Source organism: Perognathus longimembris, chromosome 15 (genome assembly GCF_023159225.1).
Source record: "Perognathus longimembris pacificus isolate PPM17 chromosome 15, ASM2315922v1, whole genome shotgun sequence".
Taxonomy (NCBI): domain Eukaryota; kingdom Metazoa; phylum Chordata; class Mammalia; order Rodentia; family Heteromyidae; genus Perognathus; species Perognathus longimembris.
The window spans coordinates 54,265,365-54,290,257 of NC_063175.1; the positions used below are offsets into that span (position 1 = coordinate 54,265,365).

General features: G+C 38.9%; 1 protein-coding gene across 2 annotated transcripts in view; it reads right to left on the reverse strand.

Moving 5' to 3' along the window:
* Rttn (rotatin) overlaps nucleotides 1–24,893 on the reverse strand; it is a 120,964-nt gene that overhangs the window by 79,822 nt on the left and 16,249 nt on the right. For both annotated transcript variants that reach the window (XM_048363150.1, XM_048363151.1), the window contains exons 11-17: nucleotides 17,003–17,173; nucleotides 11,532–11,744; nucleotides 9,927–10,039; nucleotides 8,485–8,611; nucleotides 2,593–2,718; nucleotides 2,017–2,133; nucleotides 1,077–1,216 (exon numbers count right to left, since the gene is read on the reverse strand). In XM_048363150.1, the coding sequence (XP_048219107.1) occupies nucleotides 1,077–1,216; nucleotides 2,017–2,133; nucleotides 2,593–2,718; nucleotides 8,485–8,611; nucleotides 9,927–10,039; nucleotides 11,532–11,744; nucleotides 17,003–17,173 (1,007 nt within the window). The remainder of the gene's footprint in view (nucleotides 1–1,076; nucleotides 1,217–2,016; nucleotides 2,134–2,592; nucleotides 2,719–8,484; nucleotides 8,612–9,926; nucleotides 10,040–11,531; nucleotides 11,745–17,002; nucleotides 17,174–24,893) is intronic.

Genomic DNA, 24,893 nt, shown 5'->3' on the forward strand with positions numbered 1-24,893 from the left:
AGGTTGAGCTTTACCTTAAGGACTGCCTACAAGACCACAATGAAAGCAGGCCATGGCTTACCCGGGGAACTTGGGACCCAGTGAGTGTCAAATCCTGACCTGGGGCTGGTTTCCTAAGGAGCACTGGTGCACTACTGGGTGTGCTGCCCACCCAGCACGGGGCGTGTGTGGAAGCAGCCATTCCACTTCACTCTATGCTACCGACTCTTCCAGGGTCTCTTCCCTTGACTTTCTTGTTCTGTTCTCTCAATGTTTGTGTTTATTTTTACTTACTTCCTTACTTGTCAGTCTGATCACCTGTTTATGAATACATTTCTATGGCATTCTGACATAACATTTGGAGGAAAGACATCTATTGTCAAAAAAAAAAAGTGTCTATTCTTCCTGATTTTTTCGGTGGACTCTTCTCCATCATAGCTTATCCTGACTCTAAACTTGTTTCCTTTCTCAATGAAGAAACCAGCTGCTGGTAGCTAAATACGTCCAGGCAGAAGATGCCTGTTGCATTGACAGCAGGAAAGAAAATAACTTTGGCTTCCACTCTCTCAGTTAAAATGATACCCGCACTAACATGTTGCAGGTCCTAATAAAGGACCCTCTGTAGTTTCCCAAGTAACAGAATGAACTAAATGAGATGAAAATATCTGCATAACTCTCCTTTATGAGGCAATTAACCCAATATACTTTTCATGAGAAACAGTTGTCAGAACAGATGCTTAGAAAAGATTACTTCAGGAAGCTAACAACTCCTAAAAAGTAAAGGAATACACTATAATTTTGCAATTTCCATCTCTCCACGGTTCTCCAACTTGCCTACAGCACTAGTGGACAGGACTGAGGGGCAGTACTGGACAAGACTGATGTGGCATGCAACAGCTAGCTATCACATCAATGAACTGTTGCATGACAGTATCTGAGACACCTTGCATCGGCTTCATTTCCCACATTGGTCTCCTCTCTCCAATAAGGAAAATTATTGTCCTCTAAACCTTTTGGCTCTACTTTGTTGTGGAACCACACTTGCTTAGAATGTTTTCATTGAAGCTTTTATATTTAAAACACTGTGTTGTACTCACGATGTCTTTTTCACCATCAGAAGCCGCAGCACGGACTTCAGCCTGGCGGTATGGGGGAGGATCCCTTCTTCTGCCTCAGAACTCGATTTGCTTAGCAGGAGGATGCAGTTACCCAAGGGATCTTCGGGGTCGGCATAGCCCTAGTAATTGTATTTTTAAGGGAAAGATTATCATTCACTTTTATACATATTTTCACTTTCAAAGTTGACAATAATTGTATTGGACTGTCCTCCAACTTGTAACGTTCTTTCAACTCAATTGAATAACATTTAAAAATAAACTGCACAAGTAAGGAATATTTACAAAAGTATACCAAAAAGGGAAAAAGGAAAGAACGAGCCTATTTAAAAAATAATACTAAAAGACTTCAGGAAAGCATGTGAGCTTTGCTGAGACATGTTGATTCTTCTGTTTTCCTGGATTCTAGTGGTGGCCCATCTCTGCATGAAGCACTTCATACATCCTAAGTCACTGGGCGCATGGCAAGCACTGTGTGGAACAGGGCAGTGTGCTTCAAGGACCAGGGTCTGGACCATCCCAAATGAAGACTGCTTAGGACAGTTCTTATTCACCCCAGCATACCCTACTTATCTCCACTGCTCTATTCAGGGGAGGGAATCTGAACTCCCTCAAGATATCAGACCAAATTATAAATAGACACCCACAGAATTCATGAAGCAAGTGAGTTACACAATGTCTGCTTTACAAGTATGTTAGCTTTGCCTCAAAACATTTCTATAAGGTAAGTACCTGCACCTCCCACCTAGCCACATGAAGCACACACAGACATCTATCCTGGTCTAACCTGCTGCCAAAACCAGACAGTCACTCGCTTCCCGTTCAGTTATCCACATGACAGCTCTGCTGTCTGCGTGCCTTCAAATCACTCACATTCAGCCAGTGCTAAATGGTATCGTCAAAGGTAAAGAGCACAGCACACCTGCAGTACTGGAATGACAGGACAGAGAGACTCGATGAACTTGCTCCAGGTCGGTGCTGTCATCATCAATCGACCCTGGAGCAGATACAAGAGAATGGCCTTGGCCGCGGCGTTCACCTGCTCAACGACACAGACACAGTGAGCCAGTGAGTAAGACGCTCCGCACCTGCAACGCGCCACAGTCTGGAAAGGGGCCATAACCAACTCTCCTTCTTAAACCTGCCTCTTTCCATAGGGTCACCTTGCATTCTGCTCTCAGCCAGCTCTCTTCCTCAGTGATTTCTGCTTTTCAGCCTTTCATAAACAAAAATTTGAAACAACCTGTTTACTATCACTATCTTACAGTTCTTTACATCTGCATGAAAAACACAAGCAAACTGTCCTGATTATTCAAGATCAAGCTTGTTCTTTATTTTGCTTCTACATCTCTAACTTGTTTATGTAAATATCATCACAACTAAAACAATATATCAAAGTCCAGTTTCCTTTCGGTCTCTATTATGCAACCCTGTCTTACTAGAATATTTTCTTAATTTGGTTGACTAGTGCTTTACACTTATTTTTAACACATCATACCTCATTTTTGGGCTCTTGAATACCAAATGCAGAGATTTCATACAGAACTTTGGGATGAAGTAGAAAATGAATTCCACTACAAAGCGAAGACACAGGTTTAGTGACATTATGGACACCTAAACATTCCTGTAAAATAACAAGTTTTTTAAAAAATTAGTGAGGTTTATTTTTCAAAAAAACAATTTCTTTCTTCTGTTTATAATTCACTTCCAATTTTACTTCCCTAAAACTTTAACGCAAGGAAACAAGACTCTCTATGCTGTTTAAATCTATATAAAACATGTAGAGTCTATAAACAAGCATAAGCTTTATAAATTAAATAACCTAACTGTGGATCAACCATCATCTCTGAAAGTTAACAGACATAAAGGCAGTAGAGAAAATTATAAATTTATCTTAAAATGTTTGAATCTTACTGACATTCAAAAAATAAAAACAAAGTTCAGATAAAAGACAAATTATTGGGAGATAACAACATAAGAAATCCTTTGTCAGTTTATGAAAAGGAATAACATATTTTAGAGGCCATTTAAGGTAAGAAGGAAAAAGCTATTAGAAAGATTATAGAATAAAATATTAAAGAGCAAAGTATAGGCAATAATGAGTTACATAAATATATTTAAATCTCGTTCTGAAAATTATTACTTTCTCTAACAGTAACTATTCAAAAGTAAAAAGTATACACACATATATATTGCTTATATTTATTTTCTGTTTAATTAACTTGATACCATAAACAACTTTGTATTCCTAGATTTTTCAAAGAGCTAAAACCTCAGCCTCAATGTTTAAAAACTTTTAGCTAAAACCAAAGACTTAATTAGGATACTTAAACTTAAGTCTCTGAGCTTCAGTTTATTCATCCCTAAAAGGGGGACCACCTGAAGGACTCCCCTGTTCTAATCTCTTAAAAGATGATTTTACCAAAGTTTGTGACTTCAATCATAGCAGGGAGCTGGTGGCTGACGCCTGTCATCCTAACTACTCAGGAGGCTGAGGTGTGAAGATGCCATTAAAAGCCAGCCAGGCAGAAAAGTCCATGATACGCTTATCTCCAATAAACCACTCAAAAAAGCTGGAAGTGGTGCTGTGGCTCAAGTGGTAGAGCGCTAGCCTTGAGCAAAAGAAGCCAAAGAAGGCCGAGTTCAAGCCTTAGGCAGGACCAGCAAAGAAAAGAAAACAATCATCCATGGCCAGACTGGTGGGAGACAGCGCAATGCCAGTATTCAGAAGGCCCAGGCAGGAGGACTGTGGGTTGATGCCAACTTAGGCTATAATAATGAGCTAAAGGGCTGGGGATATGGCCTAGTGGCAAGAGTGCTTGCCTCGTATACGTGAAGCCCTGGGTTCGATTCCCCAGCACCATATATACAGAAAATGGCCAGAGGTGGCGCTGTGGCTCAAGTGGCAGAGTGCTAGCCTTGAGTAAAAAGAAGCCAGGGACAGTGCTCAGGCCCTGAGTCCAAGCCCCAGGACTGGCCAAAAAAAATAAATAAATAAAATAATGAGCTGAAGGCCAAGTCAGAGCTGCACATAATTTAAGGACGATTTAGACTACATAGTAAGATCCTGACTAAAAATAAATAAGGTAAACTTAAAAAGGTAAAATAAAGAGGTAAATAAATAGGGTAAAATAATGATTTTTTTAAAATCTCTAAGCTCATGACTGAAAAATCTGTGCTTTATAGCCTAGAGGTAATACAATGCAACGCTTATGAATACAGGCCTTGGAGTCAGACACTAGGAGTTCAAAGCCTTGTTTTACCATTTGTGGTTTAATGATCTTGTACAATCTCGGGTTGTTAAGAGGATTCAATGAGCTAATATATTTATAAGAATACTTGGTACATATAATAAATGTTCACTAAGACATAGCTGCTATCCTATCATTATCATTAATATGACTATTGGGCAGCATCACAATGTCCAACAAGCCATTTGACATTACACATGACGTAAAAAAGCATATCAAACTTACACCAAAACAGAATACCACCTAACCCACAATTCCATATTTGGGATACCACCATCAATCTAATTGCTAAATTAAAATCCTTACAACTCAACCATGTTCACTCTCTATCTTCCATTCTCATTGCCAATAAGACCAATTATTTCTACATCTATATCCTGAATTTATTGCCTTCTCTAAATCTCCACTATATCAAAGATTCTGACCAGGATCACCATAACAGAATACATCTGCCTCTATTGACTGAGTACATAATAACATAATACATTCCACATAATGGGAAGAGGGATTTTTTTTGTTTTGTTTTTGGCTAGTACTAGGGCTTGAACTCAAGGCATGGGTCATATCTCCTAGCTTTTTCATTCAAGGCTGGTGTTCTGCACTTGAGCCACAGCTCCATGTCCAGCTTTTTGCTGTTTAACTGCAGATAAGAGTCTCACAGACTTCCATGTCTGAGCTAACTTGGAATCCCAATCCTCAGATCCCAGCCTCTTGAGTACCTAGAATTACAGGTGTGACCCACCAGGGTCCAGTACCAGACAAGGATCTTTCAAGAAAGATAATTAGATCAAGCCAACTTTCTGCTTAAAATCATTCATAGTTTTTCACTGTATTTAGAATAAAATTCAAAGATGTACAGTGGTTGGAAAAACATGAACACTGCCTATTGTCTATCTGTTCAATTCAATCTGATATCATTCTACTTGCAGTATGTTCCAAAAATACAGACCTACACTGAGTTCTGAATCCATGCCCAGTGTATTCAAATCTGAAAAGCAGAAACCTTTTTCACCTGTTTCCTCTGCCTCCTTCTTTCCCTCCTCATCTAGTCTACGTTCCCTCATGGCCATTCTTCCTTTTACCTTATTTCCTTTACAATATTAAATTCATTAGCTAACACATACATTTTGTTATATATGCTTCTTTTTTGTATTCTTGCCTGCCTTTCTTTTTTAAAAATTTTTATTGTCAAGGCGAATGTACAGAGGGGTTACAATTACATACCTGAGGTAGTGGTTACATTTCTTGTCAAACTTGTTACCTTCTCCCTCATTTTTCTCTCCTCCAACTTCCTTCCTAATCCCCCCCCCCTCAGCTGTAAGCTGGTTTACAATATACTGCCTGTGATCACAATAACTCAATAGCTATGCTATAGATACTTCTTATCTCTTCCTTTCCCATCAAAAGGAATCTGGGACCACAGGATCCTTTCTGCGATTCATAAAATATTTCATTGAACCTGGCATATAGTATATATTATTGAATTAATTCATATGTAAATAGAAAGGTCACAGTTATGGTACAACTATTCGTAAATAAAAGTTATTTTATCTCTTTCTATTCCTTACAGATTAGAAAGCTGAGTGCCCCATCCAAAAATCAATCAATCAATCAATAACCTATACATTAGTAGCACATATTTAGGTTCTACACAGTCGCAGCAATGCTTTGGGGCCTCTTCAAAAGATGCTAGAATAATACCGTGTTAATACCTACTGTGAATTAAAGCAAAATGTCTATCAAATTTTAATAAGTAGTATAGTATTTAGAGCATCCAAAATGAGCTATTATATCCTTATGAGGAACGATCTGTAAGAAATGGCATGATTTGTACACAAATGTTCACAGCAAGATTTTTTATAATAGAAACTCCAAATGTCAACCAAAGATAAACAAAACGTGACATGTCATACCATGAAGTATTGATAAGTTTTTTAAAGTAGTGAATTGCTGATACATGTTGGACCATGGAAGAACCTGGAGGACCCTGTGCTGAGCGAAAAATGCTAGTCAGGGGCTGGGGGGGCGTAGTCAGTGGGAAAGGCTGTATAACATGCATGAAGCCACAGGTCATTCTACCACCAGCAACAACAGAGAAACCAAAATACACTAGTCATGAAAGGGCAAATACACTGTGATTCCATATATGTTATCTAGAGTAGCCAAACTGAAAGAGACAGAAACTAGAATGACGGTTTACAAGATGAATAGTTACTGTTGAACATGTACAGAGTTTCACCTTGGGAAAATAAAAAGCTTGGCTTTAACAATGATAGTGGGACAACAATGCTACATGTATTTATGCCACTAAACTGCACTAAAAATACTTACAATCTTACAGTTCTCAGTATATACACTTAGACACTTAAAAATCAAACTAGACACAGTGGAGGAAATGACAATTCAGTGTACCAAAATAACAGTACTGTGAAATCCTTGCACAAAAAAAATAAAACTAAAGAAGACATGGAAAAGATAAAAGAGGCCTAGAAAATACAAATGGAAAAATAAGGCCTAACATAGATATGGTAGCAGTTATACTTGGAGAAAATAGCAAGAATGGGGAAAAAAAGGAGTTTTCAAAATAATAATGACTGGAAGTTACCCAGCAATGAAAGTAGATCTAAGTGCTCGTTTAAAAAGCCCTAAACAAGATAATTTATAAAACAATTGTGCGTGGAACTGCAGAAGACCATAGGGGAAAAAAATGACATCTAAAAGAAATTAGAGGGGAAAGGATAAAGAGATTCTAATTTAACTGAGACAATTTCTCAACAACAGAAGTCTAACATAGGGAAACAATGTTGGCTGGGCATAATGGCATTCTCCTCTCATCCCAACTACTCCAGGGGCACAGGTAGGTGACTCACACTTAAGATCAGCACCAGGGCACAAACATGACAACACTTCTAAGAAGCTAAAGTGATAATTACCTGCCCGGCAAGTGAAAGGCCCTGAGTTCAAACCTCAGTATGGCCCAAAAGGGAAAAAAATAAACTTAAAAGAATAAGGAAATATTAGCAGAGTCAAGGAAAAATGGCCATCACCCTCTCACTAGAGAGTATGCCCACGGTCACAGACTGAAAATACTGTAAAAGGGAATTCACATATTTATTAATAAATAAAAGGAAGTAAATCAAACATAACTGTTAAGATTAACAAATTCAGTAGCTCTCATATTAAATGAAAGGAACAATTGGTAAAAACTCAAGTATAGCATGAAACTATTTTAAACACACAGAACAAATGAAGGCATGCATTATTTATAAAGACAAGTATATGTAATAAAAATGCAGAGTGTCCTGGAAGACAGAGGAAAGAAAGAATGCTTCCTCTAGAACTGTAGTATTTTATTGATGTAAAAGATGAGAAGTAAAAAGAATTAGAAAAAACAAATACATGTCATACCCAGAGTGTATTTATAATAGTTATCCAAGGAAGCAGAAAAATTATTAGATACGCTAAGTTAGAGAATTCCAGTAACACAAATTTCTCAGAATTAACTAATAATTGCTATTTGTCTTTAATATTCTTAACAAAAAGTCAAGTAAGTTAACTCTGGAAGTATAATAAGCAAGTCCAGTATCAACCCTCCAAACAAGGAAAGCAAAGCCCACCTTCACGGCCCCCAGAGGGCAAAGCCCACCTCCACGGCCCCCAGAGGGCAAAGCCCACCTTCACGGCCCCCAGAGGGCAAAGCCCACCTTCACGACCCCCAGAGGGCAAAGCCCACCTTCACGGCCCCCAGAGGGCAAAGCCCACCTTCACGGCCCCCAGAAAGCAAAGCCCACCTTCACGGCCCCCAGAGGGCAAAGCCCACCTCCACGGCCCCCAGAGGGCAAAGCCCACCTTCACGGCCCCCAGAGGGCAAAGCCCACCTCCACGGCCCCCAGAGGGCAAAGCCCACCTTCACGACCCCCAGAGGGCAAAGCCCACCTTCACGGCCCCCAGAGGGCAAAGCCCACCTTCACGGCCCCCAGAGGGCAAAGCCCACCTTCACGGCCCCCAGAGGGCAAAGCCCACCTTCACGACCCCCAGAGGGCAAAGCCCACCTTCACGGCCCCCAGAGGGCAAAGCCCACCTTCACGGCCCCCAGAGGGCAAAGCCCACCTTCACGGCCCCCAGAGGGCAAAGCCCACCTTCACGACCCCCAGGCAGCAGCGGTACGCTTCCGCTTTGGCTTGGGGCAGCGGGTGAGACAACATCCGGAGCAGCACCTTCCGGCTTTCTCCCTGGAGCAGGGGACTGGCCTGGGCAGACTTGGAGCTGGTGAAAAGTAAACCAGGCAAGACGTCAAAACAAGGAAGGGAGTAAGCAAGACCCACAAAGAATATTGGACTATGATGCCCCTGACTGGGGTCTTAATTAATCAGACTAGCCACAATTTACCTGAATATTTACTTGTTTCATGGCAGAAAGTATTCTCTTAAAGAGAAAGAAAGGGAGGGAGAGAGGGAGGGAGGGAAGGAGAGAGGGAAGGAAAGGAGAGAGGGAAGGAGGGAGGGAGGGGAGGGGAGGGAAAAGAGAAGAGAAAGAAGGGAGGAAGGAGAAGGGAAAAGAGGGAAGGAGAAAAAGTGAACGAGGGGGGAAGGAGAGAGAGAGGAAGGAGGAAAGGGTGAGGGGAGGAAAAGGAAGGGGAGAGGAGAGGAGGGAGAAGAGAAAGAGGGGGGGGAGAGAGACAGAGACTATCTTTAAAACTTCATATTTAATGCTTACCACATCATGGAATTTATCCATTGAAAAGCAATGGAGATAGTAATTTCTAAATGAGAATCTGCTTTAATAGCCTCAAAATAAATTAACAAATGCATGATTCCTTCCCAAAAATTCATTTCAGAAACCTATATAAAATGTATGAAAGGGGCTGGGGATATGGCCTAGTGGCAAAGAGTGCTTGTCTCCTATACATGAGGCCCTGGGTTCAATTCCCCAGCACCACATATACAGAAAACGGCCAGAAGTGGCGCTGTGGCTCAAGTGGCAGAGTGCTAGCCTTGAGCAAAAAGAAGCCAGGGACAGTGCTCAGACCCTGAGTCCAAGCCCCAGGATTGGCAAAAAAAAAAAAGTATGAAAGGAACCCTAAGTATAAACTATTACTTGAAAGTTTCTTACATTAAATACTCTTGAGTAGTTGATCAGGATAGATACCAAAAACAAAAGTATAAAAATATAAGAATTACTCATGTTGATAATAGTCACAACACTCTTAACGTTTTCTTCTAAATAAAACAATTCACTCTCCTAATGGAGCTGTGCACATATATCTGAAGACCAAACAGATATAAAAAAAAATTAAACTACAACATGATAGTAAAGATTACAGGTCAGTTTTACCGTATTGCTAAGTTTACATGCACACATGTGCACTCTCCTAGAGCAATATAATCCTATGAAGAAAAAAAAAAATCTACAGGACACATTAGTGCATGCCTGGGCTCTCAGTATCTAGGAACCAGAGAACTGGTAGTTCAAGACCGGCCTGGGCCACACAGCAAGTTCTAGGCCAATAGAACTACACGTGACCCTGTAAGAAAGAAAGACAAAGAGAGGGAGAGAGAAGGAAGAGGGGAGGAAACATTACATCTTTGAGCAAATGGAGATGATTTCCTTGACCAGGGGGAAGTACTGGTGGTAGGAAAAGCCACGCAGGGCCTGGTCGGCCAGCTCCACTAATTCTAAGAGGTTCTTCTCTCCCTGAAAACAGGAAAAAAGGATAGTAAATGTCAAGTTCAATCAAATCCTCAGCAACCAATTAAGCAGCTTTAAGAGACCTTCAAGTTGTTCACATTTGTTTAAATCCATTTTCTGAGCAAGCAATCGAACAAGTCTGCCTAGTGGGAAGAATGTGAAGACAATCCCTAGCAAAATGCCAGCTGAGGCTTTGTATTATTTAACTCTGAGTAGGCTTAACGTTAGAATGGAGTTTGTGGCTGTTTGTGGCCCTGCCTCCCTTCTCTAACATCTGAGCGTGTTCAGGGAACACAGAGGCCTTCCAGAACATGTGTGGTCAAGTAACTAAGCAAAAGGCCACAGAAATGATTTCACTTAAAGACACAATTTAAGGGGCTGGGAATATATTGGCCTAGTGGTAAAGTGCTCACCTCGTTTATAGGAAGCCCTGGGTTCGATTCCTCAGCACCACATATATAGAAAAAGCCAGAAGTGGTGCTGTGGCTCAAGTGGTAGAGTGCTAGCCTTGAGCAAAAAGAAGCCAGGGACAGTGCTCAGGCCCTGAGTTCAAGCCCCAGGACTGGCAAAAAAACAAACAAACAAACAAAAAACACAAAGATACAATTTAAAATTGCATCATGGAAGAAAGAAAACAGTCAGTGACACCATACTAAGTAAATAAAAGGAAGCTCATGGCCTAGTGGCAAGAGAGCTTGCCTAGTATACATGAGGCCCTGGGTTCGATTCCCCAGCACCACATATATGGAAAACGGCCAGAAGTGGCGCTGTGGCTCAAGTGGCAGAGTGCTAGCCTTGAGCAAAAGGAAGCCAGGGACAGTGCTCAGGCCCTGAGTCCAAGGCCCAGGACTGGCCAAAAAAAAGAAGTTGATAGATTCCACTGACTGAATAAGTCAAAAAAAAAAAAAAGCAAGAATTTTCTCCTAGTTCTTTAATAATCTCACAATCATTTCTAGGACCCATGAACCCTTTCATTAGAACAAACAGAGAATGTTTTAAAAGAATAAAAGCTCAGACAAAAAAAGTGAAAGAATATGAACACATAATTGGTACTGCTGTACCAATGTAACTAAACTATCTTCCAAGCAATCGTTCATTACCTCACTTAAAAAACAAAGAAATTAGATTTCTTTACGTGAATAACTGCCCATTACATATTTAAAAAATATATACCTACAATAGGCACCAAAAACAGCCCTCCTAACTCAGTTCAAACACAATATGTCAGTTCATATGTACCCATCATTGGTGCTAAGCCACTGACAATGACACAGCTTTTCTAAGCCACTTACATCATAAACATGTATACTACCTATCCTAAAGTCTTTGATTTACTTTTCCACAAATCATATTTTTCTTTAATCTAATTAATAGACCCATTCAATAATAATAATGCATCACAACTCTAGCAATTCACTTGTTACAAGTCCAGCGATCTGAAACAGGTGCGATTTTCTAAGTATTTCATCGGCAAGATTCCATACTAGTAACAGCTTACCTCCTTCTCAATATCAGATAAGAAGTTACAGGTACATTCAATGGAATAAACAGCCTCGGCAGTTCGTTTATAAATGCTATAGTTTTCAGGATTCAGCTGCTCCAGATAGGCCACCGCAGAATCGTGAACATTTGGATATTCTAAAGACATTGGCATGTCCAAGCAAAGGAGAAATAATGCTGCCGACAGGGGCTCTGGTAAAAACTCGCTCGCCTTGAAAAATTAAAAAGCAAACAAGGTCAATTCTTACTATACAATTTTTTTAAGAAAAACATGGAATGCTATAATCTTAAGCCTACCTTTCTTTTGAGTAATTATCACCAAATCTGTTTTTTGTTTTTTTTTCCCCAGTCCTGGGCCTTGGACTCAGGGCCTGAGCACTGTCCCTGGCTTCTTTTTGCTCAAGGCTAGCACTCTGCCACCTGAGCCACAGTGCCCCTTCTGACCGTTTTCCATATATGTGGTGCTGGGGAATCGAACCGAGAGCTTCATGTGTAGGAGGCAAGCACTCTTGCCACTAGGTCATATTCCCAGCCCCACCAAATCTGTTTTTTAAAGAGAAGGTTTTATATGCCAACACACCCTCCATCTCTTTGTCTTTGTCCACTGGAACTTTGTTCTGTCCCAAATGTCTTGTGAGAATACTCATTTGGTCATGATTTTTCATGAATAGCGAACTAGAAGTCTAGTATGAAGATCAATAGTAGACAACTGCACCCTTAAAGTTGCTAAATGAAGATCTCAGCCTCGAGTAGGGAGGATTACAGGCCTGAGCCACCAGTGCTTGGCAACACGTAGACAATTTTAGCAGCCATAGTTATCCAAGTTTGTTGGAAACACCGCTGCCGCCGGCCCTATCCTAATCTGATTAACCAGATGTGTAAAATGTATGTTCATGTGCTGCTCTGACTCATTTCATCAGCCAGCGTGCATCAGACCCCACTGACCTCTCTGAAAACCCCAGGGCTGTGCTCTAAGCTCTTCCTGACCCTCATGCTTGCTGAGAAGGTTAACAGGAGGCCCTGGGGTGGTGCTTCCAAGCCCAGGGACAGTATTTTTAGATCTTTTTTCCAGATGTTTCCCCCAAATAAAATTACTTTTATTCACCTTACCAACTTTATTTATGCAGTGAAAATACTTTTCACAAAATCATTAACCTTTTAACCTATATACCAGTACTCTACCAAATAATTTAATATCAACAAATAAAACTTTTAAAAAGGCCTTCGAGATCTTTGGTCAAATTCTGGAAATCTCCACACAGAGTTATGTTCACTGTGCAACATTCAAAGTTCATGTTTAGTAAGTAGTAATTCAAAAAACAAAACCAAGAAACCCCATACCGCTTTGATGGTAAGAAGTGACAGAACTCAAATGCGCTTCAACTGTTGGTGGGCTAGTCACAGGCAGAGGGCAGCAAAAGCTTACAATTACATAAACTAAAGCAACAAAAGGGTACTTCTGCTTCATTTCATTTTAAAATAAAACTATTTCTGTCCTAATTGGTCTCTAACCAAATAAGCCCACAGGTGAAAGAAATAACAAAACTATAGTAAACCACATGATATAAATGATAAGATATAAAAGTTTTTTTTTACCAGTAATTCAATCTGAGATAAATTGATCACCTGAGACACTTGCAGTAAGTTATTAATAATATTCTAGTTGTTTATCATTATGTAAAGAAAAACATCCACATCAACTCGTCTTATCTGACCAGAATCTTCCATTTTTTAATGTTTATGCCTTGCACAAAATAGTAAATTACTTCAGAAAAATAATAATGAATAAAAGCAAAAACTTGTTAAAAATTACAGTTTTCCACAATTATTTTCCAAAATACCATACTTAAGCTTTAAGGTTTTGTTCTTGTTTTCCCAAATGACCTGAAAGCATAATGCATATTAAGTGGTATAAGAAAGGAGAATTTAGATATGCTGCTCTTCAGAATTCTAGGCAAGAGAACTGCAAATGATTAATACCTAAGGTCAGCAGAAGGCATAGCAAATAACTCTCCCACGGACTAATTTCTCCTATACCTTCACATAGGTGCACCACACCTTTCTTTGAGCAGTAAGTACACTACAAACACCTGTACATTAATCATTTGATATATTTTACCAGAAACATGGACGTTCAGAGGTATAACTTCACATTCAACAATATAATCAGTAAAATGTAAAGTAATGTGTGTGTGTGCATGTCTTGGGGTTTGAACTCCAGATCTGCGCACTGTCCCTGAGTAGCATTTTGCTCAAGGCTAGCACTCTACCACTTGAGGCACAGCTCTGCTTCTGGCTTTTTTTTAGTGGATAACTGGAGATGAGAGTCTCAGGGACTTTTCTGTTCCAGCTGGCTTCCAACTGCAATCCTCAGATCTCAGCCTCCTGAGTAGCTAGGATTACAGGCAACCAGAGCCTGACAAAAGAAATATTTTTATCTAAAAATAATCTTTAACATATTCTTAACTGAACAGAATTTTGAAAAAAGTTAACAAACCACTGCTATGAACAACCAGTGATTAATCTCCAGGAAAAATAACATTGAATGCATACTTAATCATTTCATATAAAGCAAGTTCAAAATAGTTAAATTAATCCACAGTCACCAAAGTCCTTTCTAAAGTTAAGTTTGGAGAAGGAGAAAGGGTAACAGATGGGAAAAGGTCTTTTACTGCTGGTAATCCATTTCTGGTTCTAAAGAAGGAGCCACTTTTAAAACATCTAATATATTCACCTGACTAAAAACAAGAATCAGACTATATACATTTCTGAACATATATTACAATATAACAAACAAAATTAACCCAAATAAGCCTTTCTAGAATGAATGTTCTGAAAGAGTAGTATTAAAAATCATCTGAAAATTTAAGTGACCTACAGTACAATTTCAGACACTGTGATCAAGCAAGACAAAAAAGAGATTAGCTAGTCACTGTCTACTGTTTCAAGTTTTCTAAAAGTGCTTCCTTACAATCATTTTCTCCAAATAAGCTTGCAATTTTCATTTCTATGTACTATTTGTTTTCTACAAATTCTTTAATAAAGTGATTAAAAAATTGAGGAACTAATATTTTTAATAATGCCTACAATAACATACTAATAACTAAATGTATCTTGGGGAGAAATGACAGAAGTAGCAACAACAATCCAAGTTCTTCTACTCATAGAAAACCCCTTTGTACAACTACTTAAAAGTTAATTTTAAAAAGTCCTTTAGCATGATCAGTCTGATCCGGCAATGCTACAAGAACTTATCCCAAAATAAAAGTAAATATGTAGGAGGTAACAAACAGTACAAGAAATGTATCCAGTGCCTAACGTATGAAACTGTAACCTCTCTGTACAACACTTTGACAATAAATAAGAAAAACAAAAAGTAAATATGTGTGTTCAGATACTTAGTATAGTGTTAGTAAAGCTCTAACAACAACAATTAAAAACAACCTAAATGTTTAATTTCTAGAAGAATGTATAAATCATGGAACATCATTTTAGTAGCAAATTATTGATGTCCATTAAAAAATTATGAAGTGCTTAATTAAATGGAAAAATGTATATCTGGTAATAATGAATTGCTTAAAAAATGAGAACTTATACTTTGGTGTTGTGGCATGTACCTGTAATCTCAGCAACAGATGAGCTTGAGAGGCAAGAAGATCACGAGTTCAAGACTCGTCTGGACTACAGAGTGAGTGTCTTTCAACACACACACACAGGAATTTTTATAGAAATTTTCAATTTGGTTTTTAAAAATATGAATTTGAAAGTACAACAAATATTTGGTCTTCTCTGAATATTAAAATGTTTCCTAAACGAGTACTTTGTTTTTTAAGAGGTAAAAATTAAAAGACCAATGCTTAAGAATTATATTTTGTCAATCACAAAAAAAAACCTTTCAAAAGGCATTTAAAAATTCACATAAGTCAAACTATGAATGTAGCTTTGACACTCAAACATTATTAAATATCTAATATTAGAGTCATATAAACAGCCATATATGAAATATTAGTAAAATATATGTTTATTGGTAGAATACACAATACAGAAAGAGCTCTCACACATTAAAAAAAAACCAGATATTTACTATAATAAATATCCATTTTCAGAATTCATTTTGGTAAGCTGCCAAGGTAAAAATATTTAGCAACAAGTTGCTGGAAACAAGGGGTAAAAAAAGAAAAATAGGGGGAGAGAAAAAACAACAACAAATGACTTAACTAGTAAAACGCAAAATATACTATGTATGCACTGTATGTAGTCATAGGCTACACATGAAGTACGAAAATACAACAAACAGGGAAGACCTAGGAAACCTGGTCAAAACTCAGACACTAAAACATTACTGATACTACTTTGTGTAGGCAGACAAAAGAAAGAAAACATTACATGGCATTGACGTGCTAAGCAGGAAGTCATTTCTGAAGAACCACAGGAAACTGTGTCAAGGAATTTGGGAAGTTATAGATAAGCAAAGAATTCTAGCTATAGAGGAAAAAAATTTGACGTGGGCACGAATGAGAACCAAGACTTACTCTCTGGCGGAGATGAGAACAGCAAGTTCTCAAAAACCTCCATTCAAATAAAAGAAATAGTGATTCTATCAATATTTATATCTATCGCAGTAATAACTTATCATAGACATACATATTACAAATATAACCCAAGTATCTAAAAAGCATACAACATGCTGAACCTAGAGAAAGGCCTATAGAACTCTAGTTATTCACATGGAAGACATAACCCCTGCCCGCCGTGATATACAGAAGTTATTAAATGAAGACATGCAGAGGTACACAGTAGACAACAGTAATCTCACCCGAACACAGAACTAAGGTCTGTGAGACCAACTCCAATGTAGTCAGTTTCCTATCCATTTCGTAACCCTACTAGCTCACTAGAGGGAACTGGTTAAATATTCATTCACCAAACAAGTCAAAGACTAAAAAAACAAAAGGTAGAGACTTGCAGTGAAATGCATGCAAAAAAAAAAAAAAAAACCCATAACTGCCTTTTCATCCAATGATTTGTCAAATTTCAACTTGTACATTCCTCTGGAGATCACATAGTCATTTTTATTTTTTTTATTTTGCCAGTCCTGGGGCTTGGACTCAGGGCCTGAGCACTGTCCCTGGCTTCTTTTTGCTCAAGGCTAGCACTCTGCCACTTGAGCCACAGCGCCACTTCTGGCCATTTTCTGTATATGTGGTGTTGGGGAATCGAACCCAGGGCCTCATGTATATGAGGCAGGCACTCTTGCCACTAGGCCATATCCCCAACCCACATAGTCATTTTTAAAGCAGTGCAGCTGGAGCGTGCTTGTGTCGTGAGGATGAGAAGCCCCAGCGCCTCCAGAAATCAGCCCAGCCAGACAGAATGCCTTCGTGCTGGGCAATGATCGGAAGAGATTCACGAGAGAGGGCACCCTTGCAGTGCTAGCTGCTCACGGGAACGCAGCATGGCCTGCCTTACCTTTTCCACGGGGAGAAGTATTTGCAGAAGGCGAACCACAAGCAGCCCCACGCTGACGAAGGTCATCCTGTCGTGCACCCGCGTGGCCTCTGTGGGCGCTGAGCCAGCACCGCTCTTGCGGTGACACAGGGTATCTCCCAGGGACCCCAATACCAGGAGCAGTTTCTCCTTCTGAAAACATTGAAACGGCACAAAATGGAGCAGGGCAATTGATTCATTGTAGGAGCCAGTGTGCAACGTGCAAGTGTCACTGAGGACAATTAAGATATCATAATCAAATAGCAAATAAATAAAATAGTAAAAAAAAATTATTCTCAATCAGAATCACAAGTATTAGCTGAGAAAATAAAATATACAAAAGAGCAGGGCACTGGTTACTCACGTCTGTAATCCTAGCTACTCAGGAGGCTGATAGTTGAGGATCATGGTACAAAAGACAAATCAAGCAGCACAGCCCATGAGACTCTTATCTCTAATCAACCACCAAAAAGCTCAAATGGGAGAGTGCCAATCTTGAGCAAAAAAGCTAAGGGACAACATCCAAGCCCTGAGTGTAAGCCCCAGTACAGGAAGGAAGGAAGGAAGGAAGGAAGGAAGGAAGGAAGGAAGGAAGGAAGGAAGGAAGGAAGGAAGAAAGGAAGGAAGGAAGGAAAGGAGGAAGGAAGGAAGGGAGGGAGGAAGGACAAAAAGGTGAGAAATGTAGATAAATGTAATCATATTGTTTAAAAAGCTCCCAGATTTAAAGTATTCAGTATGTGATACTTGAACTAATAAGGAACAAGCAGAATAAAAAACTTATTAGCAGGCTATAAATTCCTCCCAAGTTCTAATGTTTAATCACTCCAGCCTGGAACCGATGCACGGAACATTCTCCTCAAGTGCTTCTTACGCTAACTTGGTGCCTAATACACTGGCAAGTAGATGGGGAAGACACATTAGCACAAAAACCTTGATCTCTGTTCTCAAACGGATCACAAAGTAAATAAGTGAATAGCAAAGCCAAAGAATTAGCCACAATTAAATAGCCACTTATATAAGGTCTCTTTGGGTAAGGAAGTTCTTTCAAGTGGTGAATGTTTTAACATCATAAATTTCTATACAACTTACCACTTAAGACATTACATCTTTTAAGTTGAAAGGCAGACAGAAAATATAAAGAAAAAGGTAAAGCGTAAGTGGACTTACTTAACAGTAAAGCATATTAAGTCATGATAACATTAACCAAAATATGATCCCACTATGTTGACATGTTCCCACAGACTAGCTAGTAAAAGGTCAGATGGCCTCAGTAAGACGGAATAGCAGAACAAGAAAAAGGAGTGGGGAAGTCCTGCTCTTAATTTTCTACTGAGAACAGTACATCAGGATGACCTGTCGATTTAGAAGAAAACCAGCGTACAGCACGCAGGCCGGCAGAGTTCAGAAACTGGAGAAGAGACTGCCTGCCAATGGCGCTCCCGGGGAACAGGAGGAATGCAGCGGAGAAATGGGAGGCAAGGAACGAACAAAGACAACCCCAGGAGCCTGTGGCTACCGCAGGTGAGGTAAAGCTCCTGACTCTTTGACTCGAAACTGCCTTACTGTAGAGGTGATTTCGGGTGAGGAGTAGGGATGCTGTGCTCTACCTAGACCGATCTGATTTTCACCAAGTGCTTATCAGTACATATTCTAAAGAGATGTCATGATTTTGTGAAAAATGCTTACTTCAAGTGACATAAAATCATTTAATTTTTGGAATTCTTTTTAGGTTACTATGATGCTAAACCAAACTGAACTATTTGGAGACAGCTAGAAATTTGATTAGCCTCAAAAATATATAAATCCTAAACTTACAGATATCATGCTATATTATTCCTTTAGTGATTCACCAAAAACACTGTTTCTATATCATGTTAGTAGATACATTAGGAAATTTTACTTTTTTCTTTTAATATACAGCCAAATAAAAGGCATACATTCTTTTCAAACAAGTAAATCAAATGTAACTTCAAGCATTCTGAACATACCAACTGGCATCTGTACAACAAATTTAACCTTTAAAGTAAAAGTAATCCACTTAATCATAAAAGATCAGCAGCCAAAAGTAAGAAGGGAATGAGTAACTTTTACAAATCAATATTCTGGCCAAGAAATTTTTAATTTAAGAAGCAACTCATAAAGCATTCCTCACACTTCTAAGCAAAAATTCAGTTGGGGAAAAGCTTCAATATGTGAAAAATCTCAAAATACTACAAAGTAAGTAGTATGGTATAACCTTTGGTTAAGACCAAAGATAACCCAAGATTAAGAACTATCAGCAGAAACTGAGAAGCCTGAAAATATATTGTACCCATTGTGAAATCTGTGCTTTGGTTTTCTTTTCAAGGGATAGGGTCATCAAAAAAATTGTGTTTGTTGACACCTGGTACAAAGGTAGGTGGGACGTTATTTCCTCAAAGGTCTACGTGTTAAAGGCCTCGCAGGTGAGCACTACAGGGAGGTACTGGTGGGCAGTCTACATCACTGGGAATGGTTCCCTGAAGGACATTGTGGGAACAGAGCCTTCTTTCTCCCTATTTGCTCACTTCCTGTCCATGAAGTAGGTCCTTTGCTCCTTCACGTACTCTGCCATTGTCATACCCATCAGAGGCCCAAAGCAATGGCTCTGCCCACTCCTAGACTGGATGACCCAAAAGAATGAGACAAAATAACTCTTGCCTTTTGGTAAGTTAATTCTCTCAAGTATTTCATTATAGTGATGGAACGCTGCCATATGCATATGGGTATTTGTATCAAATAAACATCTGTACTATCTGTAAGGTTTGCCAGAAAGGAAACTGCCACATGGTTCAGGCAGAAAGGAGTTTATTGAGGGGAAAGCAAACTGCCAGCCCACACAAGATGGAGGCATGGGGAGACAGAGGGGTAGGGAGAAGGGAAAAAGAGAGAAAAGAGCGAGAGAGAGTAAGAGAGAAGACAGAGAGCGAGGACTGTGTTGAGCCGGATTATATAGGAAAAGGTGGGAGGTATGGCCAGGTGGATTGGATGTGACCTCAGAGAAGGAGGAGTGCCAGGTGTGCCAGTTACCTGGGTAACTCAAGTACTGGGCACAGACTTAAACAGGTGGTGGGCATCTGCATGGAGCCCTCTTGGGGATAGACCTTACACTATCGATTTTATTTTACTTTCTTGACAAGATTAAAATGTAAAGGAGGGAGGGAGGGAAAACAGACATGACCAATTTACACAGAAAGGACAGATGATCAATTCCTTAATGAAGGTGAGAATATCAGATAATTTCAAAATAAAAGGTACAAAATGAGAAAGGATTTACAATGTAATGTCAAAAGTCGGTGAAGACATACTCTGACAGGGTACAGATATACTAAATGTTATGTTCTTATATGACATTTATGGTGTTGATTATTATGCAAAATATTGCCTACAAAATATGCAAAATTATCCATCCTAACTGAAACACAAATAGCCAAGAGGCTTCTGTCTACACCTTGAATGATTATTCTAAAGCTAGTTCATAATTTATACTGTACACTAAGTCCATGATACCTTCAGGGTAAGCTTTTACATAAGTGACATAATTAAAAACTTTACATAAAACTTTCAATTCTGGCCATGGGGTAAGAATGATCCTATAGTCCTAGGAAATCAACTAGTACATTGCACAACATAATGAAAACAAACAAACAAAAAAGTACTAGACATCAGACAGTCAGCAATGCAAGAAAATAGAATGTAAAAAATAAGAGCCCTGCTCCCACAGGGAACAGATTATACTGCAAGCAGACAAGAGAACCCTGAGAAGTCCAAAGGTCCAAATGAAGGTTGGAAACTGTTAGGAGGCCCCGGCACGAGTGATTCAAAGAAGGAGCTCCAGAAAACTTAAATGGTTCCATTCAGTCAGTCCTGCTGAGTTTAGCTGGCTTTTGTAACAGCTAGAAACTGCATAAACACAGGCCAAAAATAACCACTGAGATTTAATCTGTAGACGTCTCAGAGCTCACAGAAGACAACAAAAGATTCAAGCCTGAAGCCGTCAGAGAAAACAGCCACCCGTAATAACTTCAGACATTCAGGAGAGATCCTGGGGATTTCCTATCTCAAGAACAGAATTGAACCTTCAGGAAAGGTTACTCTAGATTAGGCTTTCCTCAATCTCAATTAGTATTAATAACTTAAGCTGAAAATTATTTCATGTACAGAGTTGTCCTAACTTCTATTTCTCAGACGTATCACTCCAGGTATGACAACCAACAATGTCTCCAGACATTGCCAGATGTCCCCAGAGGAGCAACCCTGCACCCACCTCAAAATTCCCATTCCAGGTCCTCCCTAGCAAACTTGAAATAGGCACCAAAGAAATGGAACTGCTCTGCCAGAATAAGACCTTATTCCAAAAGGGCAACATTTATAAATCAAGACGGAAAACAAAGTATTATTCAACGAGGTACATGAGTGCACTTCTGTGAATCCAGGCACTCAGGAGGCTGAGGCAGGACTGTGAGTTCAAAGACAGATTGGGATACATGGAGACATTATCCTAAAAAAATCAAGGTAATATGATTCAAAATGCCTGATAACATACCAAAAATTACTTAAGAAAAAAAAATCACCCACCAAGATAAACTTGACAGACAAAAGGTAAACACAAACAGTAACAAAGAAAAAAAAACTTGTTTCCATTTCTTGAGAGTTCATTTCACTTTATTCTTTTTTTTTTTTTGCTAGTCTTGGGACTTGGGCCTGAGCACTGTCCTTGACTTCTTTTTGCTCAAGGCTAGCACTCTACCACTTGAGCCATAGCGCCACTTCCGGCTTTTTCTATATATGTGGTGCTGAGGAATCGAACCCAGGGCTTCATGTATATGAGGCGAGCACTCTACCACTAGGCCATATTCCCAACTACCTTGGAGTTCATTCCAATAAATATTTTGTATGATCACATCCACTGTATGATCATAACTACAGAGTCCTTGTGATCCTCTCCTGAGAATACCCTCCTTTGGTTCCTCTGTGTGAATGTCGACAAACCGTATAATTTATCACGTCCCCGTGTATTTTTTATCTTTTACCATCTAGTGTGTTTACCTGTACATTTATAAGCACATCCTAGTTACCACAATGAAGGAAACCGTGCGGCCTATGTGTCTTTGGGTCTGGCTCACCGTTGTTCCACATCTTCAATAACATTTAGTATATAAAGCTTTATTTTCTTTTTTTGTTTTGACATTTTAACAGGTCTGTGTAATGGTTATACTGCAAGCTGACAAGAGAGCCCATGATTACAGATGAGGAGACTGGGCATAAATGATGTGCAAATGCACCTAAAGTCAGCTGAAAAAGACAGGGACTTCATGGTCTTCTGCACCAAAGCCCCTGCTTCTCAGCAGGCCAGTGCGGTAGTACTCTAATGCAACACTACTCAGAAGTAAGATGAGCTGCTGATATGCCCAACAACCCAATTATGTACCCAAGTCAAACCTAAGGACTCCCAAAAACATATAAAGTGAAGGTCACCCATAAACAAGTCTAGCAAATGCAAAAGGATCTTCACCATATAACATACACAGTATAATAGGTTTTTACCTATGCCAAAAATCTCTCAAAAATGTGGAACACGTATAGCTATTTTATTACCAAAAGCTCTCAAACACATATTCACACATTTATGAGTAAGGAACAAGAAATGTGCAAAAGCTATATGAGGAAAATATTTCTGAAATATAAAAATGCAGACATTAAGAACATGTCATCTCTTTTCAGTTCTGAGTCATAGACTCAACTCCCAGAACCACTTTTTTTTTAAAAAAAAAAAGGGACTGAAATCACAACTAAGGGAATAAATGAATAAAGATCTTACAGGACCACAAGCATCATTTTAAGGTTTTTGCAAGGACTTATTTTAGTACAGCAGGAGGGAGAGAGAGAGAAAAAAAAAGGAGAAGTATTTCCAGCTCCCCACATAGAAAAGGGGAGTTAAAACTCAAAATGCAGGGGGGGTTTTTGTTGTTTCAATTTACTGATGAGACTCATAATTCTTCCTTGGGCTTGAACTCAGGGCCTGAACACTGTCCCTGGCTTCTTTTTGCTCAAGGCTAACACTTTACCACTTGAGCCACTTCTGGCCTTTTCTGTTTATGCGGTGCTAAGGAATCAAACCCACGGCTTCATGCACGCAAGGCAAGCACTCCACCACTAAGCCATATTCCCAGCCCCCAAATGCAGTTCTTATTGTAGCTTTTATACATTCTGAGCTTTGTGGTCACGTCAGTCTAGCCACTCCTAATCCTTAGACATAAACACTGGGTGGTTAAGATGGGTGAGGATAAAACCCAGAAAACATTTAAGACTTCCTTTCAACAGATATGCATTTTATTTTTACCCATTTGTGAACAGTTCCCAGACTTTTACCATCCCAAAGGAAATGGCAGATGTTCATCTATTTCCTACATTTCCTAATTTTGTAACTTAATATTAAAAAGGTAAAGTGAGAGGTCAGTTTTTCAGTTTACTTCTTAGTTTCCAATTTCCAAGTCTAGCCCTTTTGATATTAACTAAAAATAACATAATTTTCCTGTATCATCTATCTACCCTATCTCATTTCCTCTTTAAACAACCTTGTCCCTTTTAATCTTAAAAGAGTACAGTGTCAATGGGTCTATCATTTAGACTGCAGAAGCACTATAACAGTATAGTAAAAAATAAATCAAAACCACCTCCCAAATATGATGCTGATGTCCTTTATATGTAAAACACCTTGTAGAGTAAAAGAGGCAGGCATAGAAATGCACAGCTGTAATCCCAGCAGTTGGGAAATACAAGCAGGAAGACCTTGAGTTTAATGCTAGCCTATGATAGTTAGCAAACTTCATCTCAAAAAAGAATAGGAAAGAATTTTTGAAAGGCCTAATGAACCAAGAGAAAAATGTATAAGACTGGTGAGTTTATAAGAAAACAAATGTAAATGACCCTTAAAATAATATAAAAGTGCTCTTTATTCCTAGAAAAGTGTAAACTTCTGTTGCCTGTCTACTCCATGTATTTTTAATACACAGAAACAAAGTAGAGAAGAATATACATAATATTCTAACTTTTACAAGAGATATAAGCAGATAGGTTAAATAAATATGTACACACATAGAGATGTCATATATACATATATATGTTTAAGTTTCTTTGTTTACACTTGCAAAAATATAAAACGGTAAACTAGGAAAGAAAAACCAGAAATAAAATTAAAATGACAACAGGGAATGTATCTTAAAGGAAAGAAGACTACAGGTAAATATCTCTGAGCTACATTTTTAAAGACAAAAACAATTCCCAAAAGTAAAAAACAACTGAAACAAACATAATTATATGCTGACATTAGATATAAAAAAAAGAAAAGGATTCTTCCAGCTGCGCAGATTTTGATTTAATAGAAGTCAATAAGAACTGCTAGAAAAGCCTGAACTTTTATTAGAGCTGTCCATAGTGAAATTGAGATTGCTAGACTGAAGTTATTTTATGTATGCTAAAGGTTAAAATAAGCAAGTATTTTGATAATGCTAGGAACTAAGACTTTCTACAAGAAATACAAATTTAAAATCAGAAAAATAGTGATAAGAACTTATGTTTTGGTTTTTTTTTAATGCTGCATTTTCTAGCTCTGTTAGGATGAGGACAATGATATCACAGTAGGTATAAACTCCCCTGTGGCCCTGTTACTGGTCCTGACAGACCCTCCTCCATCAAAGAACCCAGCACTCTGGGGAAATGACCTGTGAGAGAATGTGCACAAAATAAGCCTGGACAGACTACAGCAGAAAGAAGAGGCAAAGATAAATAACTTAATGAAAGCAGCTAAAGCAAACCAAAATTAAATATTATTACCCATACCCCCCAAGCAAAC